This window comes from Hetaerina americana, unplaced genomic scaffold (assembly GCF_022747635.1).
Source record: "Hetaerina americana unplaced genomic scaffold, ioHetAmer1.1.p SCAF_9, whole genome shotgun sequence".
Classification (NCBI taxonomy): domain Eukaryota; kingdom Metazoa; phylum Arthropoda; class Insecta; order Odonata; family Calopterygidae; genus Hetaerina; species Hetaerina americana.
This window is the reverse complement of record NW_027287538.1, coordinates 20,032,688-20,054,127: the sequence shown is the minus strand read 5'-3', so window position 1 is coordinate 20,054,127 and position 21,440 is coordinate 20,032,688. Positions and strand designations below refer to the sequence as shown.

The 21,440-nt window shown below is 35.2% G+C and overlaps 1 protein-coding gene across 5 annotated transcripts in view; it reads left to right on the top strand.

Annotated features, from left to right (window-relative positions):
* Window positions 1-15,363, top strand: part of Klp98A (kinesin-like protein 98A) — a 199,562-nt gene extending 184,199 nt beyond the window's left edge. For 4 of the 5 annotated variants that reach the window (XM_071597477.1, XM_071597475.1, XM_071597478.1 and 1 more), the window contains 7 exons: window positions 345-380; window positions 511-696; window positions 3,476-3,524; window positions 4,041-4,131; window positions 4,252-4,448; window positions 7,155-7,238; window positions 9,788-15,363. In XM_071597477.1, coding sequence (XP_071453578.1) covers window positions 345-380; window positions 511-696; window positions 3,476-3,524; window positions 4,041-4,131; window positions 4,252-4,448; window positions 7,155-7,238; window positions 9,788-9,940 — 796 coding nt within the window. In that variant the 3' untranslated portion in view covers window positions 9,941-15,363. The remainder of the gene's footprint in view (window positions 1-344; window positions 381-510; window positions 697-3,475; window positions 3,525-4,040; window positions 4,132-4,251; window positions 4,449-7,154; window positions 7,239-9,787) is intronic. The other variant, XM_071597476.1, reaches the window with a different exon arrangement.
* The last annotated feature ends 6,077 nt before the right edge of the window (window positions 15,364-21,440 follow it).

Sequence of the window (21,440 nt, the reverse complement as noted above, 5' to 3'; positions counted from 1 at the left end):
AATTGGTTGAACTCTTTAATTTAGTTCATGGAGGCTGTATTAAGGTTTAATGTTCCATTGATATGGTGTCAAGATCTTTCTTTCAGATAAGTGCTTAGAACTAGGTTGATTTCTTAAATGTATGTATATTCTTTAAGATTAATGGATATTTTCAGCTTGCTAAGTTAGCCACGTGGATTGTATGCATACTGGGTAAATTGAAGGATGAAAGTTTGAACCTTATTCTGGCAGTGACATTTCACCATTTTATCATGTGATTTTTTGGAGATTAAACCATCACCCCTCTTAGTGTTTTCAGTTTTTATCTCATCTCACTCTTATCTTGTTTATATATTGCTGATAAGCAGTCATCTCTTTGCCAACCTGTTGGATAGCATTTGGTATGAGTAATTTGAAAACATATACAAGTCTCATATTGTGTTAAGTAAAACATTTCAATTGTTTGTATTTTTACTCCTCTCTTATTGCATGCTTCTTTTAATTTAATCCTAAATCTTTGTCCTTCTGTAGCCGGCACCAAGATCAAGAGGGCAATTTGTTTCACAGGAATCGTGAGAGTAGTATGCATGAGTCCTCATATTCATTCAATGGGACCCACTGTAACAACAGGGCGGCTTGTTCTTGCGTGTGTAATGGAGATTGCCATCTTGGTGCTAGGCCTTCGGTCACTCAGTCTGCTCGAAGTAGTTTCTCTGAGTGAGTATATTGACTCCTTTTTCATTTCATAGTGAATATTTCATATTAGTAGTCAGTATTTAAGTTATTTTCAGTTACAATTAAGGAGTAAGCATATTTTATTGTAGAGACCACCAAAGAACTTAGTGCATGGCAACAATAACGGGTAGCTAAACTATATTACGTAAAATTTTATGTACCATCCAAAGTTGTGAGTTTTAATGCCAAAAGGGATGGATGTGTGTAAGTCACTGCCATTCGATTTTTATATTTAAGAAAGTTCAGGGAGAGCAGTTTTGTTGCCTTCTAGCAAATTTTCAAGATATTTATGGCTACTTTTTGGTTTTACTTTGTGTTGCCCTATTTCACTGAGGATTTTGGTATTATTTGGAATTATTTCCTATCAATAAATCTCTACCCTTTACATCCTATTAATTATTAGAATATAATTAAAGCGGTTTTCAAATTCACTGCGTATTTTTTAATGAATAACATCATTATGGATTTATTTGTCATTAGTCCTATAACAGCTTTTTGGTGAATAATAAAAATCATTTATAGACAGTGTGCTTTTCTTCATAAACCAGTATGGGAGTGTTGATTTCTATTTTTTGGTCCTGAGATGATTCAAATTTTAGTTATGAAGTTGTGATGGCTTAGGGTAATTCTTATTTTGATAGAAACATAGCATAAGGATTGCCTTTTGTTGAAATTCCTTTCAGGGTAAACATTCTTGTGAAGTGTGAATAATTAATTCAGAGAATTATGATCAAGTAATTATCTGTTTTTTGCATGTTATTTGGCAACATTACTTTGTGCTCATGACTTTTTTCCCCCTTTTGTGAAAAATGTATGTGTGATTTTGACATTGTTTAGCAGAATTGATTTTCAGTAAATTGCTAAGATTCTTGAGACTCTTCGTTCAATTTTATAAATCAGAGAATAGTACTGACTTAAATTAAATGAGACTTACTGATATTTTTTGGGCTACCTATCTTTAATGATGGAGCATTGCATTGCTGACACATTAATACTGTTAATAGATAAGAAATTAATTCAATTGAGAAAATAATGGAAAAATAATGAACAGCAATTGTGATTTTTTTGGAGAGGGATCAGATTAGAAAACATAAACATTTCTTGTAATTAAGAAGTGATACTAAAGCAAGCATGAAATGATAATTGGATAATGCAGAACATAACATGGTAATTATCGAAATGGAGTTGAATATCATCATAGAGGAAAACTCTATTCAGAGGTTTTCTTTATTTGTGTAATAATTTGATAGATTGTGAAATTAAAAGAAAAGTGAACAGGAGGAACTTGGGAATAACTGTGATCTTTTGAAGCCATATTTAGTCAGTAAATAATCTGGTGGTAAAATCAAATTCACTATTTTCATGTTGTAATTATTGGCTGTGTATTTGTACGAGGGTAATCCCAGCAGTACCTGACCCAACAAAGGAAACACACAAAAATATTTTGGAAAAAAATGTATTTATTTTTCAATATAATCTCCTTTCAGCTCTATGCACTTTTCCCAGTGTTGTCCAATAAGTTCGATACCCTTTTCTTTAATAAGAACTATCTTGCTCCTCAAAATAGCCATTAACTGCCGGAGTCACTTCTGCATGGTTGGAAAATCTTTGACCACCATTTTTTCAAGTTTGCGAACAGAAAATAATCCAAGGGGGCTAAATCTGGCAAATAGAGGTAGCAATTCATGAATTTTGGCCATTTCAATTATGGATTTGTGAGCTGGTGCATTGCCTTGATGAAACAACACTTACTTCTTGGCCAAGTGTGGCCGCTTTTGCTTGATTTATTTGGTCAAACATTGCGATTTGTTCGCATAATACTCACTGTTAATAGTTTTTCCTTTTTCAAAATAGTCAATGAAAATTATTCCTCATGCATCCCAAAAAACCAACGCCATGACCTTGCCTGCAGATAAAGCGGTCTTCGCCTTCCTTCGAGCCTTTCGAGCTTTCTTCGGGTTCTCCCCTCTGAAATCATTGTTTTGATTTTTCCTTTGTCTTGGGTGTGAAGTAATGGACCCATGAATCATCCATGGTTATGAAACGGCGCAAAAATTCTACTTTGTTGCTGTGAAACTTTGCTAAACACTCGATTGAAACATCTTCACTAAACTGGATTTGCTCGAGTGTGAGCAAACGCAGCACCCATATTGCACACAGCTTTCTCATGTCCATATTTTCAGTTAATATGCGATGTACCGCACACACGTTCTGAAATGCGTACTATGTCTGCTAGCTTGCGCACACTCAGACGATGACCATCCAGTTTCATTTTGTGGATTTTCTCCACCATTTCTGGAGTCGTCACCTCATTTGGTCGACCAATGCGATGCTCGTATTGACAGCTTGTATGGCCTCATTTAAACTCTGCTACCCAATATTTTACTGTTGTAAACAAAGGAGCAGACTCACCTAGAGTAGAATCCAGTTCAGCTTTTATATTGGTTGGGCTGAGGCCTTTCAAATGAAAGTGTTGACATGACATGACAATGACCAATTTTCACTATTTTCACAAATTTGTGGTAAACATTCACTAGTTATGGCTGCCAAACAAATACTAAACAGCATAGCATTCCCAAACTTGAGGCATATGCTTTATAGATTGCTTATTTTCTAATACAGTGATATTTTTCAAACAACTACCACCATCTCTTGGTCAGGCTGGGCACTTCTGGGACTACCCTCGTTAACTTAACTTGTATTCATTCCGTACTTGCTAATAGGTGACTGACACTGCAATATATTTAATTTACTCTTTCAGGAGTCACACACGATCTCCATCAAGCCCCAATCTTTATAGGACATTAGCGGTAAGTTTTCATCATCATACTACTGTAGGCATGTTTTAAGATTTGAAAACTCTTCAGTTAACAATAATTATGATCAAGTGCTTCTATGTTGAATTAAAGTGTTTTGGGCTTGTGTACATTTCATTATGAACACATGGAGCCATGACCTGTTGCTCCTGTATTCATGTATAACTACTTACTTATAATTATATAATTATGAAAGTCATAATTAGTGACAAGTAAATGTAAAGTCATAGTAATAAAACAATTTAGGAGTGCTAAGTATAAATGAACAACTGTAAAATTACTTGAAGTTGTGAAATACTAAATTTATTCACTTGCTAATCCAAGAATACCTATGTTTCAGTAAAATTTTCAAGATATGGTGCAATAGTAACGTATATTAGAATAGTAATGTGAATTAAAATTTTGTTTTAAGACCTTTTCATGATTGTAAAATTATCTGGGTGAAGTATGGAAAAAAATTCAGTGGCGTTATCCATTGCAAATTATTGTAATGAATGTTAATTATTTCAGTTCCATGGACATCACAGATTGTCGTACAGCAACCTGAATCTGGGACGTTCCATGTCATATAGTTCATCACTTTTAACTCCAATGTCAATGGGTGAGTAGCATTAGGCTCATCCAAAGGCTATACAGTTTTTTTATTGTATTTTGAAGAGTTCCACTTTTTTGTTCTCCTGAAAAAGTACATTCCCTTGAGAAAAGTCTCTCACTTTTTCAGATGAAGCCGATCCAACGGGCTCTGGGTGTGGCATTTGGGTGCAAATTCCATCATACCATTTGCGGGGCTCTGGTACATTCACTCACTATCAGTACGAAGTCAAAGTGTCAATGGAGGGCGAGGCATGGACTATCCTTCGTCGCTATCGACAGTTCCGCCAAATGCATTTGTCCCTGAAAGCAAAGTATGGTTCAAAGGTATGTTGTAATGCATTTATTATTTTTAATTAGTGATGATTATATCTATGCTCTTATTGATTTTTCTCTCTCTATGAATGTTGTGACTCCTGTTGGACAGAACATAAATTTGAACCAAGCTACTAATAGACTGAAATAAGCATTGTGAAAGACACAGTGTGGGGAAATGTAAAGTTTACAAAGGAAGGGTGAAATGGGTGCACTACAGAGGAAGGTTAAGGCACTGTCAGGAAGTAAAAAGGGAATATATAGAAGAATGGCATGGATGGAAGGAACATATAGAAGAACTGTATGTTAAAGAGCTTAGGCCAGCAAGATTAGACATAGAAAGAGAATATGATGTAGATGATGATAGCGTAGGGCCAGGTGTACTTGACTGTGAAATAGAAAGAGGGTAAAGGGAAATGAAATTAATTAAAATGATGGGGGTAGACAACATTCCTGCTGAACCACTTAAAGGTTTAGGAAAATGTGTAGGAAGTGTTTTTATGGACTAATTCATTTAGGAGGGAAACATTTAGTCAGAAGATTTAGTAAGATCAGTGTTAGTTCCTATTTCAAAAAAGTGAAAGTCAGCTACATGGAGTACATTTACACAGGGGGTGTTAAGTCACCAGCCATATGGCTTGCTGGGGAGTGTATTGATGAAATCATTTAGAGAAGTATTAATGAATTGAAGAACATTTCAAGAAAAAGGACATAACCACAAAATTTATAGCTTTTCAGTAAGAAGAAAAAATGTAGTTGGTCTCAATTTATACATGGATGCATCCCAATGCGGGATCGATTTACAAGAAATGCATTTGGTTTGGATAAACATATGTAAATGAAATGACTCTGAAAACCAAGAGTGTAACATAGTGTTAACCCTCACTAATCCAGACTATATGATACGAGGTCTGTCCAATAAATATGCAAACTGATGCCATAAAACTTTATTTTGCAAAGTTTAGTCTACATCGATTCTGTCCCCTTCAAAGTACTCTCCATTCGTAGGCAATGCACTTATTCCATCTTCTTTGCCACCCTTTGGAAGTCCTCGGCAGTTAAGCTGTTTAGTTTTCTCGTCGTTTCTTGCTTTATTGTGTCCATATCTTCTCAGTGATGTCCCCTCATCACATTTTTGCATTTTAGTAATAGGAAAAAGTCACAGGGGGCGAGATATGGCAAATAAGGAGGATGATCAAGGATGGTGATTGAATTTTTTGCCAGAAACTGGCGAACAATCAATGCTGAATGTGCAGGTGCATTGTAATGGTGAAGGATCCATCCATCGCATTGAGTCAAATTTGGATGCCCACAATGCACGCGATCTCTCAAATTCTTGAGAACTGTAAGGTAGAACTCAGCATTCACTGTTTGTCCATCAGGATGAAATTCATTGTGAACAACACCTTCGACATCAAAGAAAAGCGGCAGCATGACTTTGATTTCCGATTGGCTTTTTCTCATTTTTTTGGTTTAATTTAATCCACTCAAAAACAGATGCTTTCTTCTGAGCATTATCACCTTAAGAAGCTGTCAACATTTCAGAAATTTCTTGATAACTCTTACCCGACTTTACCAAAAACTTGATGCTGATTTGTTGCTCCGTGATTTTGTCAATTTCCATTTTTGACAAACAGTAAAAGCATGGGCAACAAAAACTAACATAAATGGCAACATACGCACAGCTCGACGATCCATCAAGGACAGACGGGTAGTGCTGCTATTTTGAAGGGCTATAGTCCGCGTCATGGCCACCAGATTGCACCATTTCACGTATTTATTGGATTGACCTTGTAATACTGATACCCCCATGATTTATTCATCCATGCCATAGAGATATCCATGTGAATGTCATCATATCAGTGCAGTAATATTAATACATTACGTAATGAGGAAGATAAACATGTGAGCAGTACATTTTTAATTCAATAGTACATAGTAGTATACATGAGGATGCATAGCGCATAAAGAAACTGTAGAAAGTTGAAATTTGAACATTTTTTAATATCGGTCTGCTATGCTCTTGGGGCTTGAAACTGTTCAGAATCCTGGTTGCCATTTTCTGCAGTACAAGTATTTTGGCAGTGTTATTACAAAACCCCCAGTCCTAAAGAGCATAGGCTAAAATGCTCTGAAAAAAGGCAACGTATGCTATCCAAATGTAATCATCACTCACTCATGTTATAAGTTTCATAAGCCATTACAAGGCCCTGGAAATTTCTGTAGTTTCAGGGTTTGTCTGGGTTAGGTGAAATCTGGACATCCAGGGTGTCTATGAGAATAAGGTTATGTTTCTTATTTTCAGAACTTACATGTCCAAATGAAACTTCTGAATAGTGTTTGATTGAACTTAAATAAGTAGAACATATAATCAATAAGAGGTAAAAAGTTTGGGATAGACCATACAATTTGATCTTTTAAAAAGAAGGATCATTATTGAACCAAGCATTCACTTCAGTCTAAAAACTTAAATTAGATATGTTTTGCTAAGAATAATGAAGAATGTAGATATTTGTTATGCATCTCATACTTCATAAGTATCTTCTTCATTTAATTTGTTTGAAATGAATTTCTTCACATGGAGAATATACTTTCTCAATGATAAAAATCGTTCATATTTAGCATGTTTTGTTTTGTTTTAAAAATCATAAGAATATATATTTTCCTGCATTATGAGCGTATTTTTTTGATTATTTTGGTGCCTGTGCTTTTTTTCAGGTGGAAAAAATACCTTTCCCACCCAGAAAAATCTTTGGCAAGAATTTGGAATCTCTTGCCAAAACACGGAGAAAACTTCTCGAGGTACGTGCAGCATGTCGGGGTAGAGTCGCATTGTGCATGTGAAAAAATAATTTTGTGTTTTGAATTTTGGGGGAACATTGTAAGGCTAATGTAATGCAATTGATATTGAGGTGGATCACCAAAAAAACTTTTTTGAAACTCAAAATATTTCACCCCACTTAAATGTTTCTGTATTTGGAGTTGGCAAAGAAACTGCTGAAATATAAAATATTTGCTTAAACATGATGTGGTTCTGCATCTTTGCTTAAAGTTTTAGCATTTTAGTAAGAATTAAAAAAAAAAAAACTTGTGGTAAGTCTTATATTGCTTCCAAATGTCATGTATTAGTTTAAGATGAGTCACATCATGCCACAGTGAGTCCTGGAGGTCATTAGACTATGTGGTGTAATGCTTAAATGTTGACCCTTAATTTTTACTTTTTTAAATTACATTTCTCACCAACATTACTTTAACCTCTGGTGTCAATTTTAAGCATAACCACAAGAACCAATAACCTACAGGGCCAACTGCTGCATGATAGGATCCATCTCAATTGTAAAATTTGCATTTAGAACGAACATGTAGAGAGAGTAACAAATGAAGCACACAAAGCACAAAATTCTATAATGCACATTTGGCAGAAATGCAGTGTAAATACTAAAGAAAAGGGTTATTTAGCCTTAGTTAGACATATATATTAGAGTATTGATCATGTTTATGGGACCCTTATCACAAATTAGAGAAAACATTTGTGAAGGTCCCGAAGGAAGCCACCCACTTCATTTTAGGTAAGTTAAAAAGTGAAGGTGGCATAAGTGATATGATTAGGTAATTGCAATGGAACAGCTTGAAGAAGAGATAGATAAGTGATTGGAAGTTTTGGGGGTAAATATTTTAATTTTATGCAGGGAATGAGGCATGGAGAGACGTCAATGGGAAAACAAAAGCTGTATGTTATAAAGGAAGAGAAGACTATACTCGCACACAAAAATAGGTCACTCAAAGGAGTGACATATGCAAGAATTCCTTACTCAATAATGACGTTAAAGACTGGAACAGATTTCCTAGAAATGGCCTTAAATCTTTTCCTGTAAACTTCAGGACTTTCATGGAGAGAATAGCTAAACACCTGGACTGAATTCTAATTTCTTTCTGATGTTTTAATTTAGTTATTTACCTAGCTTATGACTGATTATTGATTGGTTTAACTGTTCCTTGCCAACTGTACCTAGCTGATAGCCAAAATGCATTCTAATAATAGTATGGGTATAATTTGTATCTTCATTACTTTGTAGTGACATATCAAATATATCTAACAGAGACTACAATATCTCAGCTAACTCATCCTTAAATCTGATAATTGCAAATATTTAGGTGTGTATTTGACCAAGGATTTGGGGTGGGGGATAGATTTGTTTAATAAAACTTTCAAAATGCTGCATTTGATGATGAGTAACCCCAAGGGGAGCAGTGAAACGTCTAAGGAATAGGCATATAAGACCCTAGTAAGACCAAATTTAGAATGTTCATTGATGGTGTGGGACTGTTACTCAGAAGGTCCTATTATAAAACTGGAGATAGTAGGAAAAATATGACCAGATAGGGAGACAGAGGAATGGAGGGCATGTCAGAAATGTTTGAAGTACTAAAATGGAAGTGTACATAAAGTATGAGAAACATAAGCAGGCTCTGTGGAATGATCCACATACTAACATGAGAAAAAGCATTGGTTGAACAATGGAAGGCTGTTCGAAAACCAAATTTCTTGGGGAGGCATTATCATCAGCACAATGAGGAATGTCACTCACAAAGGTGCACTGCCACAAAAATGCCATGCCTCAATGGAAACGTTGGAGATTGGTACAGTCTACCTGCTGAGCTATTTGAGTCCTTTCTAGGCAGTGTAAATTTTTGAAGAAAAGATTTGAAAAACCCAATGAGAATTATCATGTTCAAAGAAACGATATATTTTGTCCTTATATTGTTTTCTTTTCACTCACTTTAACTTAATATAATTAGATGCACAAATTACCATTGTGTGTATATTGTTTTCTATGTAAATTAACTTGCATGTTATTGCTTGGCATAAAGCCAATGCATAATTTGTAACTTTAATAGTGTAAGTGATATCAGAAATTTTAATTCCCTCCTAACGCCTACATTTTAGGTAAAATCCAGAACCCTAAGATATTTAGCCAAATTTTTTATATCTTGACAGTTAATTATAAACCCAAAATGGCAAATGGTGGTGTGAATTTTTTTAATTAACCATTATGGGCATGCCTAAAAAAGTTGCTTTTTTCTGTCTCTCTCTGAAATGATTTTTTTTTTTAGCCCTTTGCTCCCATTTGTCTTGAGGGTACCAGAAGCATGTTTTAGTCTTGTTCCATTTACCAAATAAAATGCGGATTCATTAACAGATTTTAAGCATAAGGACATTTAACAGCTTCCATATGTGTGACCTCTTTGATGGTCATTCACTCTTTTGACATTAGAGCAAAATCATAGTGATTTTGGATTTGTTAAAGACCTCCTTTCCATCATTTTATCATCTCACATTCTCGCCACAGGTTTACCTCCGACACCTTTTGTCTGTATGCTGTCAAATTGAGAGCTGCCCACTGTCCTCATGTCGTGAGAATCCATCAAGACTCACCCTCTTTGAATTCTCCTCATTCTTTCGAGTGAGCATTTTCGACAGTGGGAAATATGGTACCGGATGAGCTTCCTGATGCCTTTGGCTCCAGTTGAGTGAGAAGTATTTCGTGTTCTGTTCACATAGTGAGCCAAATTGGTTGAGTTTTCATTGCCTTCCAGGGCTTTGAAATTTGCCTCAGGTTGAGGCAAAGGTAATCAAAAGTTATATCTCCGAATGGTATTATATACTTGGAGATGCATTCCTCCGTCTCCTATCCACATGTTGAGCATACTATTCACACTTCAGAGGCAGCTTCCATAGTTGAGAAGTTGGTGAGAAGTGCTGACATAAGGTACATGTGTAGCTAATCGAATCATTTGAGATTTACTGGCTGCAGTGATTTACTTTTTAATTGGTATGTTTTGTTCATAGCAATCATCTTATACCGGTTATTGATTAACGAAGTCATGTCCTTTGGGTAATAATAACTCTAAAATGCCTGCAAGGACTGAATTTTTGAGTTCCTAATGAAAATATTTAATGTTTTAAAATTAGTGTTATCTGTTTAGAAGAATACTTGTGTTCCTTATCTTATTAATGTCTGGATTATCTAATTGTCCATCTGGGATCAGGTGTTGTTTCTTACGGTGGTCATGGGTAGATCACTCATATTGCTATCTTCTGAATGTTCTTTGACCAATTTGTGCATGCTCAGAAGTTTTTTCAAGTTGTGAATGGGTACTAGTTTAGAATTCACAATGTTATCTCATCTTTTTGCTTTGCAATTTTGTGAATTCTTTACTCATTCAAATAGATTCTTTGAATCCTCTATTCAGTTTCAATTCCTTTGCTGAGCCATGAATAAAGTTATCTATCAGATTCCATTTCTCATAATTCAGAATTAAAATTTTTGTTAATTTTGCAGAAAGATTGAAAAGATGAGATGTAAGCCCAGAATGTGTATGTCATTAGTTTATATAAATGTGCTGACTTGATTCTTTCAAAGACTTATCCTCATGCCATATAATCAATTTACAGACAGCTGGAATCTTTTAGATGTCTCATTTACAATAGTATGACCCAAATGCATTCATATTATGCAACTCATGTTATTGATAAAAAATATGAATGTCATCATCTTTATTAGACATCCTTGTGAAACATTCTCTTTAAGTTTTGGCTGCATTTGGCCAAGCAAGTATGAACTTTTTTAAATAAAAAAATCTAATTCTTTCAGTGTTTATGAAGTTTGGCTGATGGTACATTTGAATTCAATACATTAATGCAGCATATCACTGCCTTTAGTTTAGGTGTCAAAAAGAAAAATATTTTTTAATATTGTGAGCATTTATTAAAGTTCTGAGGAAAAAAATTTAAGCAAATTTAAGAGAGAATTTTTTCACACATTTTTGGGGCACACATTCTTCTTTAAAGTAATATTTATTTTGGATTTATTTTTTAAAATGCGTGTCCACGCTAACATTCCATATTTAAGTTTCCATCCCCTCATTGTGAAGAAGTTACTTAATTGAAAGACTGTGGACTGTGTGCTGAACATGAATGGTATACATGCTTAGAACATGGTTGGTTGACTTTTTTTATAGCTTTTCCATAAAAAACCAGTCATCATATTGAATCCCACTTAATAGATGCATGGTTATTTTGGAGTTGGATTTTTTTTTTAATTTTGCTGAAGACAAATGTAGAGAAATAAAGTCTGTGAGATGTACTTTTTTCTCAGTCATGAATTATATATTAATGAAGAATTAATTGGTCAAAGGTTTTTGGGAACATAATGATACTTCTTCTAAATCTCAAAATTAAAATGGACCATTATTGTGGAAGACAAATATATAGTCATGATTTTACTATGGGAGTAACTCTTGAGATTATGAGCATTTGTAATCCTTGTTTTAATTTTGGTTGTTGTGTTGTCCTGAGGTACCTTTTATTTTATATTCTCTTAAAGTCATATAGTAATACTGAGGGAAAATCTGAGCTCTGTAAAAGTTTGTGCAATAGTCAAAAGTGAATATATCAATATGTGGAATATTAGTATGAAAAAGTCATTTAGATTTCATCCTGGACAGGGAAAAAAAATCATATGAACTGAGACATATTAGTGCATCACTTAATAACTTTTTAGGAGTATTCCCAATATAATACATATATTTAGTGCTCTAAAATAAATCCTGATACCACTGTTTGAGGATTGCTTTGATATTAATTTAAGTGTATATGATGTTATATGAGGATCTGCAGTGGGTGCATTTTTAATTCCCTATAATCATCCCAGCTTCAATTTACAGAGTTGATTCTTCCTTTGCATTTGAGCATATACATTCCATCTATTGAAGACTGTCTTGTAAAAAAATTACGAGAAAGTAAAACGAGAAAAATTTTACCTCCTAAAAACAATCATTTCTAGCATATAATCACTGGAAATGGCTGCGGCTTTCATTGTGGATTATTTGACTGATACATATTTTATATTGTCATTAAATGTTTACAAACTTCTGGGTGCTCAGGAAGACTATTTTTTTTCACCCAACTTTGCTCATAATTTATGAATATATTGTAACAAATCGATGTCATGATTACCACTTAAAAGTTATTACCTCAGTATCACATTATTCTTACATGCTCTGAGTTTGCAGTTGATACTTAAAATGTTCCCAATATTCTATCACAATTAAACTTATGAGCTTATATAAAAGAAAAAAAATATTCTATTGTACTTTAATGTTATGTATGCAACTTCTAGTTTGATAAGACTTTAAATCATGGAAATATGTCTATTATCCTCCCATTTAATTCCACAATGAGCATATTTTCATGTAGGAACTATGAATGTTGATTGCAGTAAGTAGTCTTAATCATTGAAAGTTGTAGTTCCTGCAAGAGCATAGAAAAGTGTGTAACATGATGTAAAAAGTATGATGTTTGACAATAATCACCCTATGTGCTCAACTAATACATATGAGTGACATCGTAAATATTTTTTAGATCCCAAAATGCCTCTTCCATCATCAGTTTTATATAGCCAGCATCACTTTTTGAATCTCTGTGGTGATATCTGATAATTCCTCCATGGAGTTGCCAAAGCAGTCATTAACTTTCGTCTTCATTTCTCTCATTGCATACTCTGGAAATTCATCAGCATAAAATTGTGGTATGAAATATGTATTTGCATAATCGCAGATATGTCTACAGCTTGTCTTTGAATTAGTACTCAGCGTTGCTTCCCTTTTTTGTTTGTAACAAACATTACAGAGCCCAATTGTGTGGGAGATTTAAGAAAATAGACTTCACATTCTAGTCAGAAATATGCTATCCTAAGTAAGCAACGTAGACTATACCAGGGCATTAGCATTATCTTGGCTAGTAAATCTGGATGTGACAGTTGATTTATAAATTATCACTCAAGTAATATGAAGTAATGGCAAGCCTTGCCTTAATGTGGTTTCATGTTCTCATTCATTTTTACATAACAGTGAAGAGCTTTCCTAAAATGTTCCCATTTTAAATCTATTTCTGTGATATAATATTCTTTGATTTAAAAGTAAATGTAAGCACATTCTTAGATACCCACACAACGTAGTTAATTACTGTGGTTAGTTTCGTTGCACTAGTTCTATGCTTAGAATATACACTTTTGGACATCAGTTTTTCATTGATCTTATTTTTCAAGTTATCAAATTGCTCTAAATTCAATGGCAAGTGTGACCAAATCCAAAAAAGTTGTGTATTAAACGTTAAATAGCATGCAGACACAAATTAATCACCTATCGAACCAATTACAAAACTATTATTTGACACTACCATTGTATTTACAGGCATTTTACATGCCATCAAGTAGCTAAGGAGTTCTTTATATTCTGGGTGTTACTTCCTATACTCAAAATGTTTTTCAAAATGACAATTTCTATTGAAAAATTTGTTGTTGATGTTGTATTCTCCCATTTTTTCAATCATAAGTATTCCGCCTCCTATTCTCTTGAACAAGTTGTATGAAGTGAATGCGACATACATTAATGAAGATAAAAACCAAGAATTTCATAATGGCATGAGTTAAATGAATAAAAAAAAGAAAATATGAATAGTCATGTGTTAATCTATTTGGTGGGTGCGTCAATTATTTTGCCTTCAATCATTCATTCAGCTTTTCTAATACTAATTTTTCTTCCAAATGTGTTTACTCATGAGGATAACTTCTCATTATGAATGGCAGCTCTTTCTGTTGCAATTTGGTGAATTCCTTTGAAAAAAGATCTTATGGCCATTGGTCAAAATAATGATGTGTTTAAATTGCATCATTTCTCATGAAGATTGAATGTAAGAGTATAAAAATTGTATTATATGAAGTGCCTTAATGTTAAATTGATATAATGTAGTTTCATATGCATTGGATCTCTCTTTTACGAGTGTTATGCGAGAGTTTAATATTGTTCTCTGGAAAGGTAAAAACGAGTTGTTTTAGTCAATTTGAAGTACAGCATAGTGTGTGGGTGACACATTCAATTACATTGATAATGTGTAGCTACTTTTGAGGTGATATTCGTAATGTTTGTGTGTTGGGATGGCAGTCAAAATGTTGTTTAAAACAGCTCCAAGAGTAACTCACCGTATCGTAAAATTGTCTGAATGAAATAATTTTCTTTTTCTTCTTGTTTTGTCTTATTTTAAAAATATGAATTTCTTTTCAATGTTAGTCAGTACTTGATGTTAATGTAATGATCTCTAATTAACATTCATTGAATATTATCAAAATGATTAAAAATAATGGTTTTATTAAATATACTCAAATGCTTGCGCAGCTTGGCTAATTTAGGATTTTATGAGTTTGCTCTGTCAAAAACTTTGGATGAATCTTTGGAAACAAAGAGCTATCGAATGTTCTCCCCAGATAGGAAAAACCTTTAAGCCTTTATAGCTCTGAATTTTTAATTTTTTAGGATCTTATTATTTATTTTAAGGAAATTGAAAGTTGGACATGGGAAATTAGGATGTTACCTGCCATCAAATGTCAATTTAGAAACCTATTTATATTGATGACTTAGTCAACATCAAATGCAAAAATTTGTTCATCATGTTGAAAACTGTGACTGGTGCTTGCTAATAGAAGTGGACCGTTTTGGGGTGATTGGTAAGGGCCCCTCTACTCTTGTTAGGGCTGTTTCGTCACTATACTAAATGCTGGTTTAGGATGGATTGTTGTGTGTTATCCTCTCCTTCCATGCACTACTGAACAATTTGCTAGTGGATAGGTGGATATTTTATGTATCTTGCTGCATGATGGAATGCCCGATCTTATTCTGAGTGCCTGCGTGGTGTATCAAATGTGATAAGACACCTTTCAAAGTGTGTTCTCAATGTTGCATTTCTCATGTTTTATTTTTATTCCTGATGTGGTTGAAATTTTTACTGAATATGTATTATAGTAATAATTTGTAAATGTAATGTTTTATGAATGTCATTATTGTTCAAAACTCAAATGAAACCTGTGAATAAACTTTATTACATTGTTCATTTGTTTGTGTAATACAATTTTTTCCATTTTAAGGCCTACCTTTGAAGCTGAAATTTTGTTTAGGATTTCAGTTATCTTCAAAGAGGTAGGAAACGTGGTTCTTTGCCACAGCTTTTAATAAAATAATATGTGACCAAGAGTTGACATGTTGCGGGCTTATGTCATCAAGGGATTCAAGGGATGGAAATTTTTATTGATGAGGTTTAATTTTACATTTTGTGAACAGTGAAAACAAACAAGGAAGAGGAGGGAGGATTTTTGGGGGAATTTTTATTTTACAATTGAATTAATAGTACATGCGACTTTAGTTCTTGTGCCTCAGCTCTATATTTCTGTTGCTTTTTTTGTGAATTTCCTCATCCGTCATTCTCTTCGGCCCTTTATCTTTGAGCACATGGTTAAAGTCACACGTATTACAGCCCTGAATGTGTGGTTTCACCAGCCCAAAGGGTGTAAGGCTTCTAATTGACCGTGGTGAATTATTGAAATGGAACCAACCATATTTTTTCGTTCGACTGGTGAATTCCTCTTATAATTTGAAAGAGGGTCGTGCTCGCCCACCAAATGTCGAAGAAACGTTTTGCTTAACCGAGCGGAAAAGAAGTCGGTTTGGTCGCGGGTCCTCCTTGCATTTGAGATTGTAATTAATATATTTAAACAGTACGCTGACATCGGTCTTCGATGAATGATCCTCCCACTAATTTGAATTTTTACCCAGGTGTGCATCATGGTAGACGCTGTGATTCTGAGGATTTGGAAAATACATTAAAGCAGGAAAAAACTCTGCATAATTTCCCTGAAGAATTCGGAATGGAATGGTTAACGGTGTGGATTTTTCTGAAAATTCAGAATTTTGCTGTACGAATAGGGAATTCCGGGTGAGTGACGACATTTTTTGTATTTCGTGAGATCACTTCACGCTTTTCCGTCGGCCATCTCTCGCGAGTAGACCGTCTTAGAACCAAAATTATACTTGCGCGATGATCCATGTACAAATAAAAACTTATCAGGATCCAAAATCTCGGGAGAAAAAGGGCGTATGTTCCTCGGGAATGGGATTCCAAGGAAACGAGTGGTCAACCTTGAATTCGTGATTTGGTTAAATAAGTGATTATGCCTTTGGATAAATGAACGCGTGACTCGCTCGCCCGAAAATCGAATCGTCCACCCTTGCGTTTTCCGTTTCAATGGTTCCAAGAAAATATTTTTACCTACGACAAGTCTTTCGCGTAAATTATTTTTTTTATCATTTTGGATAACTTTGCCCTATTGCTAAGGCTAAATCTTTTTGTTGTGACGTTTTCGTCGTAAGAAAAAAATATGATTTTCAACAAACTTTCTTCATCACATAAACCCTGTCATGGGATGAGTATTTGTAATGATTACAATTCTATTTTATAAAACGGTATGAGGAAGAAAACAAGCCATTAACCAGTAAGTTTTCTACTCGATCACTATACAGCTGAGTTACTTAGATACTCCAAATTTTTCTCTCGTTTTATTGGCCCTAAATACGTATTCTTTCCGTGGGCTGGGGTAAAAAGAATTCCTCGCTTGCTTAAAATTCTCCCCTTCGTCATATGGTGGCCTTCCAACATCCTCGCTAATCCACGTACTTTAGTTTCCTCATGGTGAACCATCTGTTTTGCCCTTCGGCCAATTCCTCAGTCATTTCCTTGGTCATTTGCTTGTTCGTCTTATGCGATTTCGAACGAAGGTAATGAGGCTACCTACTACAGGTCTAACGTGTTCTGGGCGAGGTCATAGGAAGGTATTTCGCTATGACTTGGCGTGCTGCCGTTTTGAATTGCCCCTCAGACTTAGGTGAGCGACGCGCAGGGCCAGTTTATCCTTTCTGGCACATGCGCCAGGTGATTACGTACTTTTTTCAGAGGGAAAATCAACACTACTTGATATTTTATGGTGCATGAACTTGTTTTTTTGTATATTTCGCTTGGCGTTTTGTCTATGATTAATTGATAGGGTTCTGATCGTCGATATTTTTGGAAGTAGCGTAAAACTCAGCTTTTTAATATTTAGTTACGCCTGTATTACATTTCTTCTTTTAACAATCATGCGACTAAATTTGACTGACTACAAAACTGCCTTTTTATTTGTGATTTGTTTTCATATACTATATGTGAACACCAAATTTTCGGTTTTGAAAATAACACGAAGTATATATTTAGGGAGAAGGTCCCGCGAATTCTTAGCCTGGACCTGTTCTGTTTTCCACTCATTAACCCCTTTATTTCAGTACTTTTATAAGCCTCGATAGGCCCGCTTTTTAACCCGATGTTTTCTAGGTCGAATCCCACCTTGCTCATGGATTTTCTGTGAAATTCGGTGTCTCTGGTGCCTGGGGTGTCTGATGATAAGTCACGATAAGATTATCGAAATGCCAAGGGTAAAAGAGTTGCTACAGGCCAAGTTCTCCAAGGACACAAAATCATTTTTGTAAAAACTGCCAATTGCCCTTGTTTAACGGCAGATTTGAAGATGCCGTCTTCCTGTTACATTCGAGAAATGTCTTGGCATGAAGGGTTAGCTGGCAACGACAGATTCACCGCATTTTTCAAGACGAAATTTTCTTCGATCAAGTTGTTAATCCTGAGCAAGCATTTATGTGCGATATACTCTGACCTAATTAACCACCAAACTACAACAATCAACCCGAATGTTTGTTTAATTGTTGAGAGAAAAAAATCACAGCTAGGGGGTATAGGGAGGGTGCCCCAAGGCGTCGACCGGAATCGGATCCAGGCCCTACGATCAGCAACCCAGGGCTCTAGCCACTGGATAACTACGTCCCACCTTTTCTGACTTGGTACAAAATATACTTGGACCTCAAAATAGATATTGCAATAACTCACTCTATAGCTTAGTATACTTACTGTCTCTTAACTCCATCCGAGATGTAAGTCTGTTCTCCTCCTCCCTCTGTCTTGATTTCCCAGCATTCTCCATTGCCACCTTCAATATCTCCTGCATGCACTTGTCTTTCCTTTTTTAACTTTCTCCCGACAACCTTCTATCCCCTCCCCAACCATACCCAGAACTTTATGGTTTCTTTTAATTCCGTCCATTCGAATTTCTCCATTCTTCTCCAAACCTATATCTCGATAGTCTTCAATGTACGTTTATCTTCCAGCCTCAACAGCCAAGTTTCTGAACCATGCAATGCAGCTCCATATTTTAATATATTCCTTCACGTTCCTTTATTCCTTCTCTTCTTTGCGTTGAAAAGCACATGCGTACGAATATCTTAAGGAATAATTATAAGGAAACTAGGAAAACACGCTCTGTCTCGCTCTCGAGACAAAGTCCGAGAGCCTGGGGTGTAAACAAGCGTTCCCGTTTCTCAAAAATGCTATTGCCTGCACTGAATGCTCGAAAATGACTTCTTGTATCTCCCAAGCTCAAACTGTATTATATCAAAGCATCTTGTTTCAAGTTGCGTGACCTCTGCGGTGGTAATTGCGTGGGTGGAATCCGGATGGCGAGGTCGTTATGATGCGGTGTGCAATTAGAGCGATGCAAAAATAACGGAGTCGAGTTGGGGATGAGAGCCACCAAGTGCCTGGATTTCTTCCTTTCCGTTAGGCACGGACGAAGACGCCACTAGGGGTCTGCAGCTGAGAACGTTCGTCTACATTGGACTGTTCGAGTTCAAAATGGTTTGGAAACAAATGCCACCGACGAGAAGTAGTCTAGGGAGAGAAGCATGACCGTCGACAGGTTTGAAATCCGTGGGTTGCATGTTGAGGCTAACGTATCTTTCCCATCAATCGTTGCTTCTCCCTGTCGTCCTTCTATAGGAAAGTTGATTTCTTTCTGCTACCGAAATAAATTACAGTTAAGCAGAGAATGTCGATTAATAATCGTCTGCCAAGAGGAGTCTAGTGAGAACTCGTCAACGAATAACCGACCGCCATTGCAGTTGAAAAGCTATTGTTATGATTTATTTGTTTATTTACGTATGTTATTCGTTGTCAAGTGTGTTCTGAAGACGTACTAATGGTTACGTCACTGAATAAAAATCATTTTTATGCGATTACTAATCGTTTCTTCGACCTACCTACGTCTCTAAAATATGACACCAACTGAAATACACAGAGAGATAAGGGCGTGGGCAAGCTACCAGCGCTAGTGAATCCAAATGTGGTCTTTGATGAAAAGGGTGACTTACTTTTTATTAAGGTTAGTTCAATTGGATTATTTATATGAACGTGTGCTAAATATTATTATGATAATAGATAATATTAAATATTTTATTAAAGCTGATTTTTTATCTTGCATTAGGTTTTACATGCTAAGCTGTCGCCAGGTTTTATTTGAAATAAAAATTTTAATCGTTACGGTAGCGAAATCGTCCCGCATGTCCTTCCCAATGTCTTATCTGGTGGATACGGTGCCGGAGGTATAAATGTTCGACGAAGAGCACAGGTACGTATAGCAATGTTTCTTAAGGGATTACTTATTAAGAAAATTGGATAATTCAAGGGTGGGGCCAGACAACTTCGAAGTTCCACTACGATATGGCGAACCATACTTAAATAGAACTCGCAAATGAAATCATCTTCCCTAATTGTGTCTATATAGATGTCCCTGTGTAGTACCTGCGTCTGGAGCCGAAAAGTCTCTCTGGCTAACACTTAACTACGAGTGTCCATGCTATTCGTCATAATTTTAATGAACTTTTTATGCAGATTGAAAATCAGTTTTCTTGCGATTCCCTTCAACTTTTTTCTTCCTTATTTTTCTGGTATTTTTTTTTATTTTCCTTATCATGAAATATTACTGTATCTAACGCAGTATTCCATTTATTTAATTACATGTATGAATAACGACGCTATTACTTTCTCATCGACTCTTTCGAGCCCCTACAGGTCAGTCAAGATTTTTTCAATATTTGACGCTCATATTTGTCAACGCGAATAGTTTGAAAATGATGCTACTTAACCTCTCATTGCATATAACTTCTGAGTTTTATCTCATAATGTGATATTTCATCCTGCCATGATATTTCGATGTTAATTGTCACTTTTGTTCTCCTAAATAACAAGATACAATATGCGTATCAATATTTTAGAACTTTGCGTTCTTCCTGTCGGAACTTTAACATATGTTTTTGCATTTTTTTACACAGCTTCCCGAATTCCCTCTTGCATTATGTTTCCTTAAATTTGGCGCTTTTATCTTGTCCTCTTATAGTCCAATCTGTATTAACACCCGAAAAATCGTTTATTTGAATTCATTCTAATGCATTCCAGCGTTTTATTTAGTCGACGCGAAAAAGACTTTGTCAGAGATTTGAATAAAGTATTAAAATGAAAATTCAACATAAATGCTGTCATTTAGAACTATTCTAACGGTTTGGTATACGATGGTAAAAAAGTAACAGCATGTATTCTCCTGTGCTGGTCAAAAGCATTTATTTTAGTTATCCTATATTTGTTAATCTTAAGTTAAATGAAAAATGTATCATAATTGACCTGCCAAGAATAACTAACGATAACAAAACTAATTGTATGTTCTTTTTCCTATGAGTATCACTGAGTTGGGAATATTTGTTAATCAAAACTCTGTTCGAGTGGTTAAGAATGCTATGTCGGAATATGAAGTGTTATGACCTCAGTATGATGCTTCCACTAAGCAACGCCTGAAAATACTCATCCGAATAGTGATAGCAGACCTTATTTTGTGCTAATTGTAAATTTTTTAGGCAGGAGACCTAGTATTTTTTTAGAATGACTTTGGCAGTCTACTTCCCTCATTTAGAAAGAAAGGTTTTCATGCGGTTAAAAGTTTGAAAGAGCGTTAAAGCGGAAAGGTTTAAAAGAGAGTTAAAAAAAATATAACTACTCCTCTTTACCAAATGGATTGTTAGCCAAAAAGTTGAAGAACCCCGATGTTATGTGTGATATCAAAATTAATTATGTGTTACGCTAAATTTTCAAAATTAACTACCACCAATACGATATGGCGAACAGAATAGAAGGATTGCACGTTCGGCAACAAGTTTGATTTCGGCCATTGAAGTTCCTTTCTTCGC